At 16.9% G+C, this 10483-nt stretch overlaps 1 protein-coding gene across 1 annotated transcript; it reads right to left on the reverse strand.

The window, feature by feature from the left end:
- Positions 1 to 446: 446 nt before the first annotated feature.
- On the reverse strand, positions 447 to 1545 carry OCT59_015295 (uncharacterized protein; the record flags this gene model as incomplete). The annotated part of the gene is made up of 4 exons (XM_025331032.2): positions 447 to 499; positions 563 to 874; positions 1451 to 1463; positions 1537 to 1545. The coding sequence occupies 4 exons, from the start codon at positions 1543 to 1545 to the stop codon at positions 447 to 449; spliced, it is 387 nt and encodes a 128-aa protein (XP_025189002.2).
- Between the last annotated feature and the right edge of the window lie 8938 nt (positions 1546 to 10483).

A 10483-nucleotide genomic window follows, 5' to 3' on the forward strand; every position in this document is an offset into this window, starting at 1 on the left:
AATAAAAAAAAACAAATGTATAAATATTAATTTATAGAAATTTTAGAAATAAAGAAAATATTTTAATACTAAATTGATTAAAGTTGTGTTGATGTTAAAGGAAAATTCTCGAAAATAAAAAGCTTCTGTAACAACATGAATAAATTTTTTTCATAGTTTCAATTAAAAATAGTAAATACTTTTAATATTTATCAATAATAAATGTAAATTAAATGACTTTACAGTAATTTATTTCATAAACTTATACAATCCAACTTAGAAAACATTAAAAAATATTATTGAAAATAATGAATTAAAAATGAATGTAATTTGAAATTTTATAATTTAATAGATAGAAATTTACGCACAATTTTATTCTACATCTATAAGTAAATTATTTTCATCTTAAACGAAAAATAGAAATTATAAATAAAAGTATAAATTAATAAAAACATGATATGATAAAGTTAAATTTTATCATCATTAATTTTTAATTGAGAAATATCAATTTGTAAAGAATCTATTGATAAATAAAATTTATTAGAATTACATTAATTTTTGTAATAAAATTGTTAAATATTACCTGAATATTCTATGGTTGTTATATTATCACAATTTTCATGATAATCATCAGAATTTCTTGGTTCAGGAAGATTATTAAAATCAAGTAATCTACTTGTATAAATAGCTTCTGAATGTGTTACATATGATAATGCTAAACTAGTTGAAGGCAAGGTATTAGTTGGTGAATTTCTATTCATTTCATCCGCTTCTTTAATTTGCTCTTGTAATAATTCTGATTGACTTAATTCACATGAGTCGCATAAAACAACAATCCATGAACGTACAATATTATAAATTTCAGATACTGATGGTCGATTCAATGGATTTGCATCTAAGCATCTTTTAATTAAATGTACAATTAGTTGTGGTACTTTAATATGAAATCTTTGTCTTAACCCTAGACAAATTTTTATTGCTAAATTTTTATCATGGCTTAAATCATGATATGGAGGTAATCCAGAAATTAATTCATACATAATTATACCAAAACTATAAATATCAGAAGCTTTAGTATAATTCTGTCCTCTCAAAACTTCAGGAGCTATATAAGGTAAAACACCATATACTTTGTTTTTTGTATTTTCTTTGTAATCTGCAGGTTTACATAATCCCATATCGGTTATAAAAATACTATCTCCAAGTGATTTATTTAGTATATTGCCAATATGTAAATCTCGATGAATTATTTCATTATTATGAATATATTTAAGTCTAAGTGTAATATTAAATAAGTAAATAATCTTATCATCCCAACTTAATTCATTATAACTTTTATCTAAATAATTTCGTAAACTTCCATTTTCTGCATAATCTAAAACCATCATATAATTCTTTGTTTCTGGATCTTGAGTTATTCCATAAAATTTAATGACGCCAGCACCAATATAATGACCAAAATTTAGCTTACAATGTGATGTAATCTATATTCGACAAATAAAATGTATTAGTAAAAATAGAATTTCAAAATTATGGTAAATAATAAATTAATAATACCTCATTCATAAATTCTAAAGTAATGTTTTTTGAATTATTTAAGCTTTTCAGAGCCACAAATTTATTTTGATATTCTCTTTTCCAATTTTCATTTTTATCATCCCATTCGTCTATAGGTCCATCAATCCAATTTGCTTTATACACTTTGCCAAACCCACCTTTTGCAATATATTTAATATCATAAAATCTATTATAAGGTATCCATTCTATTATACTGTATCTATACATATCATGAGTTGATAGCTGAGTATCTTGAATAAATTCATCAATATCATTATTACCACTTGTCCAATTTTTAAAATTTTGTTGAAAACGTTTTGTAATGCATATTTTATCACATTTTTCACATATCATATTTATTTCTTCATTATCAACTGACGAAATAATTAGTTTTCCTTTATCCATTGAAAAATTATTTTAACTACAAAATATTTCGAATTAAAATACTAAATTATTGTGAAGAACCGGAAAAAAAAATTTTTCGGACCGATATAGCCGATATATATTTAAATGGAAATATCACTAACTCTATTTACACTAGTGATCATCACAAATTTATAATACGATGATTACGATGATCTTCATTCTTCAAAAATAATGACTTTTAAAAATGACAATTAAATTAATTTGTTTTTGGGCATGTTTATTTCTTTATTTCATCAATTTACTTCTGAGTCTTTGCATTTTCTGAAAAAAAAGAAAATGCTTAGTTCCCGTTATTTTTTTCATGTATTTATCCAAAGTTCCGAGGAAACGGTAACAATTATAATATTTTAATCACACGTTGATTAAATATGTAACATATCATGAAGATAAAATTTACTACGCTTCGATAAGACATGGCAAAAACACAAAATCATTATTTAATATTATTCCTATTCCCCTTTATTAATAAATATTATCATAGAAAAATTGCAATTCAATTGATTATAGTAATCAGTGTGTAAAATTTTGAAATTCACCACCTTGTTTTATCAAAAATCAAACAAATAAAATTTAAATTATATTAAATACACGAAAATTTATTTTACACGAAAATTAGCCAAACGTGGTACAAAGCAAATAATAAACCATAAAAATTTATTTCGGTTTCGGCAAATAATTAATTTATTTATTTATTTGTACAATTGGATGAACAAAATAAAAGATACGACTGTGTAAGAAAAATTAAATGAATTTTTTTTTTTTATATAAAATTTGAAACACCATTCATCCATTAAAAGTTTTGAATTACTCAAATTATAGTGAATTTTTTTTTTTATTACTAGGAAACGGAAACTGTTGTAAGTCCGGAGCGAAAAGAAAGATAAAACTCCGATTTGCGATTGGATAACGTCACGTGAGGGACAGAGAGAAACTCACGTGATCGATCATTTTTCATTCGCTCCGGAAAAAGCAGTCTTTAGCATTATTGCCTTATTCCACAATTTTTAACAAAAAAAAAAAAATAAATATAAATACTATGGGTGGATGTCCCCAACACCCCAATATTACCCAAAAACTTTCGCCCCCACATGATTCTTAAAATTATTAAGTATTTATTGTAAAATTTTGAAGTTAAATATTTTATATTTAATGAACTTTATATTTAATAAACTTTATATTTAATAAACTGAATTTTTTTAAATTTAAATATTTACTATTTTCATATGCAATAACAATCGTCAAAAAAAAATTTTTTGATTTGTAAAACTAAAGACATGTTAATAAAAGTTCAAAAATTATAAAACATAAATAAAATTTTAAAAAATAATAATTTCATCATTTTCATGTCACTATTACATGATCAGTTTAAATATTTGATTGGAGATAATTTTAATTACATAATTGATTATTATATTTGAAATATTTTTTTTCTTATAGACTCTTGCATGATCATTTAACTTTATATTTTTATTTTATTTTTATTTTTATTTTTTTTAAGAAATTTTATTTCAAATAAAATATTATTTAATATTAAATATGTAAAATATATGTAAAAGTGTAAATTTTCTTTAATAATATATGAATAAGATTTTTAAATAAATACATTACTAAATATATTATCAACTATAAAAATATTAATTAATGTTAATTTAGAAAACAAAAAACGTCATAAAAAATTCTCTGCCACATCACATATCACATATCCAAGCTTTCTTAATTGAATCATTTTGAAAAACACAAAAACTGTTGCGTATAATTATAAAATTTTTCTAAAGAAAATTTTTTTGAAGATTCAAGGCCTACAACCCTAAGTATATATTATGTATTAAGAAAATTTTTTGTTTTATGATTTTTTCTGTGCAAAAATGAGGCTTGATGATTGACATACATTCCTCCGAATGTGCAAAATTTGTTTGTCATACATGATGCCTGTACTTATGATCAATGCTTTTGTGCATAATGCATTTTGCATAAATATTATTACCATATATAAAGGCGTTTAATAAAAAAAAGAAATTATATTATCTTTTCCAGCCAGAGAAAATTTTATAGTAAATGGCTCTCAGTAATGATAAAGGTAATAATCATATATATAAATACAATTATAGTTCTAATATTTTTAAACAAATTTATAATATAATAAAACTAGTTTCTGGTAATATTGAATTTGAAGGAAACAGCACTGAAGAATTTGAAGGAAGTGGCTCTGAGGAATTCAAAGGAAGTGACTCTAAAGAATTTGAAGAAAGTAGTATCAAGGAATCTAAAGGTTATTAAACATGCTAAAATATTAAATATTTATTTGTAAATACATTTAAACACTATCTATAATTATTTATACCTTACATAATATACAATTATAATTTAAAATAACTATATTATACAAAATAATATTAAATAATTTAGCTCGTAAGTTAAAAAATTATCTTATAATTGAATAATAATGGAATTACTTATCATTTTTTTTACATTTCATGTAATTAAATAATTTATTTAATATAATACTGTAGTCAGTAAGTTATTAGTTATTTAAATCTTTAATTCTTTTATTTATTTTAAATAATATTCAAATAACTAAATTCTTTAATTAACTATTTAATAATTAATTGTATTAAAGACAGTAAGTTACAATATCATATTTATTTGTTTAATATTTTATATAACTCAACTAATAATTATATTCTTAATTTAAATAGATTGTAAGTGATATTTTTAATTTACAGTTAATACTCTTGTATTATATTTATATTTGACTAATAATTGATTAATAATATTAGGGTGTAAGTTATAGATATCTATATTTCCTATTATTTATATAATTTAAGCTACTAAATTCTTTGTATAAAAAATTATTTTGCATTTTTTTTAGTTGGTAAGTTATAAGTTATTTATTTTAATTATATTGTTACTTATTTATATAATATTTATATATAATTTAAATTAACTAAATTCTTTATTTAAAAAATTATTTAATAATATAGAGCGTAAGTTATTTATTTAATTCCATTGTTACATATTTATATAATATTTTTATATTTTTTACATAATTTTAACTAATAAATTCTTTATTTAAAAAATTATTTAATAATATAGAGTGTGAGTTATTTATTTAATTCTATTATTACTTATTTATATAATATTTATATATAATTTAAACTAACTAAATTCTTTATTTAAAAAATTATTAAATAATATAGTTCGTAAGTTATTTATTTAATTCTATTATTACTTTATTGTTATAATATTTATATATAATTTAAACTAATTAAATTCTTTATTTAAAAAATTATTTAATAATATAGGGAGTAAGTTATTTATTTAATACTATTATTATTTATTTGATATTTATTTATAATTTAAACTAATTAAATTCTTTATTTAAAAATTATTTAATAATATAGGGTGTAAGTTATTTAATTAATTTTATTATTACTTATTTATATAATATTTATATAACTTAAACTAACAAAATTTTTTATTTAAATAGGTTGTAAGTAATAAGTTATAAGTTATTTATTTAATTCTATTATTATTTGTTATATAATATTTATATATAATTTAAATTAACTAAATTCTTTATTTAAATAGATCGTAAGTTATAAGTTATTTATTTAGTTCTATTATTACTTATTTACATATAATATAAATTAACTAAATTCTTTATTTAAAAAATTATTTAATAATATAGAAGGTAAGTTATTTATTTAATTCTATTATTACTTACTTATATAATACTTGCATATAATTTAAATTAACCAAATTCTTTATTTAAATAGATCGTAAGTTATAAGTTATTTATTTAATTCTATTATTACTTATTATAATATTTACAATTAATTAAAACTAACTAAATTCTTTATTTAAAAAATTATTTAATAATATATATAGGGAGTAAGTTATTTATTTAATTACTTATTTATATAATATTTATATATAATTTAAATTCTTTATTTAAATAATTTTGTAATTTCTTTTACTAGTTGGTAAGTTATAAATTATTTATTTAATTCTATTATTACTTGTTATATAATAATTTAAACTAACTAAATTCTTCATTTAAAAAATTATTTTGTAATTTCTTTTAGTTGGTAAGTTATTTATTTAATTCTATTATTACTTATTTATATAACATTTGCATATAATTTAAATTAACTAAATTCTTTATTTAAAAAATGATTTAATAATATAGAGGGTAAGTTATTTAATTCTATTATTACTTTATTTATATAATACTTATATATAATTTAAACTAACCAAATTTTTTATTTAAATAGATCGTAAGTTATAAGTTATTTATTTAATTTTATTATTACTTATTTATATAATATTTACATATAATTTAAATTAATTAAATTCTTTATTTAAATAGATTGTAAGTTTATTTAATTCTATTATTACTTATTTATATATTACTTATTCATATAATTTACATATATTTAAATTAACTAAATTCTTTATTTAAATAGATCGTAAGTTATAAGTTATAAGTTATTTAATTTCATTATTACTTATTTATATAATATTTATATATAATTTAAACTAACTAAATTCTTTATTTAAATAGATTGTAAGTTATAAGTTATAAGTTACATAATTCTATTATTATTTATTTAAATAACTAAATTCTTTATTTAAAAAATTATTTAATAATATAGGGGGTAAGTTATTTATTTTATTCTATTATTACTTATTTATATAATACTCCTATGTAATTTAAATAAATAAATTAACTAAATTCTTTATTTAAATAGATGGTAAGTTATAAGTTTTTTAATTAGTTCTATTATTACTTATTTATATAATATTTACATATAATTTCAATTAACTAAATTCTTTATTTAAATAGATTGTAAGTTATAAGTTATTTATTTAATTCTATTATTACTTATTTATATATTACTTACTATTTATATAATATTTACATATAATCTAAACTAACTAAATTCTTTATTTAAATAGATCGTAAGTTATAAGTTATTTATTTAGTTCTATTATTACTTATTTATATAAAAGTTTATATATAATTTAAACCAACTAAATTCTTTATTTAAAAAATTATTTAATAATATAGGGGGTAAGTTATTTATTTATTCTATTATTATTTTATATAATATTTATATATAATTAATATTAACTAATAACTAACTAAATTCTTTATATAAAAAATTATTTAATAATTTTAATAATATAGAGTGTAAGTTATTTATTTAATTTATTTATATAATATTTATATATAATTTAAACTAATTAAATTCTTTATTGAAAAAATTATTTGTAATTACTTTTAGTTGGTAAATTATGAGTTATTTATTTAATTCTATTATTACTTATATTACTTATTTATATAATATCTATATATGATCTAAACTAATTTATTTAAATTATTTTGTAAATTTCTTTACAGTTCGTAAGTTATAAGTACTTATTTATATAATATTTATATATAATTTAAACTAACCAAATTCTTTATTTAAAATTATTTAATAATATAGAGCGTAAGTTATTTATTTAATTCTATTATTACTTATTTATATAATTTTATATATAATTTAAACTAACTAAATTCTTTATTTAAAAAATTATTTAATAATATAGGGGGTAAGTTATTTACTTAATTCTATTATTACTTATTTATATAATATTTACTTATAATTTAAACTAACTAAATTTTTCATTTAAAAAATTATTTAATAATATAGATGGTAAGTTATTTATTTATAATATTTACATATAATTTATACTAACTAAATTCTTTATTTAAAAAATTATTTAATGATATAGAGGGTAAGTTATAAGTTATTTGATTTTATTATTACTTATTTATAAATATTTACATATAATTTAAATTAATTAAATTCTTTATCAAAAAAATAATTAATAATATAGAGAGTAAGTTATTATTTAATTTTATTATTACTTATTCATATTACTTATTTATATAATATTTACATATAATCTAAATTAACTAAATTCTTTATTTAAAAATTATATAGAGGGTAAATTATTTATTACTTATTTATATAATATTTATATAAAATTTAAACTAATTAAATACTTTATTTAAAAAATTATTTAATAATATAGAGTGTAAGTAATTTATTTAATTCACTATTACTTATTATTATATAATATTTATATATAATTAAATTAACTAATTCTTTATTCTTTATGTAAATAGATCGTAAGTTATAAGTTATTTACTTAATTCTATTATTACTTATTTAAACTAACTAAATTCTTTATTTGAAATTATTTAATAATATAGAGCGTAAGTTATTTATTTAATTCTACTTATTTATAATATTTATATATAATTTAAGCTTAATTAAATTCTTTATTTAAATAGATTGTAAGTTATAAGTTATTTATTTAATTTATTATTACTTATTTATATATTACTTATTTATATATTACTTATTTATATATCACTTATTTATATATTACTTATTTATATAATATTTACATATAATTACATTATTTTGTAATTTCTTTTAGTTGGTATGTTATAAGTTATTTATTTAATTCTATTATTACTTATTTATATATATTTTAACTGAAACTAACTAAATTCTTTATTTAAAAATTATATAGAGAGTAAGTTATTTATTTAATTCTACTATTACTTATTTATATAATATTTATATATAATTTAACTTATTTAAAAAATTATTTAATAAACAATAATATAGGGAGTAATTTATTTATTTAATTCTATTATTACTTATTTATATAATGTTTGCATATAATTCATATAATTTGAACTAACTAAATTCTTTATTCAAAAAAATGTTTAATAATATAGGGAGTAAGTTATTTATTTATTGCAGTTTTCAGAATTCTGTGTACATTGTGATGATTGGGTGATTATGATTGCAGGATGATTAATCTAATAATTTTTTATTAGATGATCTATAGGGGGTAGCACAATTTTGAAAAGTGTGATAATTCTATTATTACTTATTTATATAATACTTACATATAATTTAAACTAACCTAAATTCTTTATTTAAAAAATTATAAATAATATAGAAAGTAAGTTATTTATTTCTATTGTTACTTATTTATATAATATTTAGTATTTACATATAATTTAAGCTAACTAAATTCTTTATTTAAAAAATTATTTATAATATAGAGTGTAGGTTATTTATTTAATTCTATTATTACTTATTTATATTATATTTACATATAATTTAAATTAATTAAATTCTTTATTTAAAAACTTAATAATATAGGGAGTAAGTTAACTATTTAATTTTATTATTACTTATTTATATAATATTTACATATAGTTTAAACTAACTGAATTCTTTATTCTTTATTTAAATAGATGGTAAGTTATAAGTTATTTATTTAATTTATTATTATTTATTTATATAATATTTACACATAATTTAAACTAAATTCTTTATTTAAAATTCTTTATTTAAAAAATGTTTAATAATATAGGGTGTAAGTTATTTATTTAGTTCTATTATTATTTATTTATATAATATTTATATATAATTTAAACTAACTAAATTCTTTATTAAAAAAATTATTCAATAATATAGCTTGTAAGTTTATTTGTTTTTTTTATTGTTATATATTTTATAAATATTTATTTGTTAATTATATCCTTTCATATAAAATTTCTTTACTTTAGTTAGTAAGTTGTGAAATATAGGTTATTATTATATATATTTATGAAAAAACTAAGACATATTATATTAAATTTCTATTTAAATTTTAGAGTAAGTGTTGTTCAATCTTAAATTTTTAATATAAACTTTAATAGTAATTTTAATTATTTAAATTTATTATAGATTTGGAAAAAGTGGAAATACAATTATAGACAATTTTATTCTTGAAGCAAATTTACTATGGATTCCTTATGATAAATTTAAGAATGTTGAATATCTTGATAAAGGAGGATTTGGTACTATATACAAGGCTATTTGGTTTTATAATAATAAAGATAATGAAGTAACCCTTAAACTTCATAATAATTTAAGTGAAAATTTGAATGAATTTTTGAATGAAGTATGATAATATATTATTTATTTTTTTTTTAATTTAACTTATAATTTATTTATATTAATATATTATTATTATTTTATAGTGGAAATATCATAATAGTTGTTTATCATTAGATATTATCTATTTTTATGGGTTTACAAAAGACCCAGATACTTTGAAATATATGGTGGTAATGAATTATGCAAACAAAGGTAATTTAAGAGGAAATTTAACAAGAATAGTCAAAAGTAAATGGTATCAAAAATTATATATGTTATTTGAAACTATTTCTGGACTTAATAATATACATAGGCAAGAGCTTATTCATTGTGATATTCATGATGGTAATATTTTAAATCATGATGAAAGTAAAATTTATATTAGTGATTTAGGGTTATGTAAACCTGTAAAATCATTTTTGAAAAAATATGATATTTATGGTGTTATGCCATTTATGGCACCTGAAGTTTTAAGAGGCAATCCTTATACTCCAGCTAGTGATATATATAGTTTTTCTATGATT

The sequence above is a fragment of the Rhizophagus irregularis genome, chromosome 23 (assembly GCF_026210795.1).
Source record: "Rhizophagus irregularis chromosome 23, complete sequence".
Lineage (NCBI taxonomy): Eukaryota > Fungi > Glomeromycota > Glomeromycetes > Glomerales > Glomeraceae > Rhizophagus > Rhizophagus irregularis.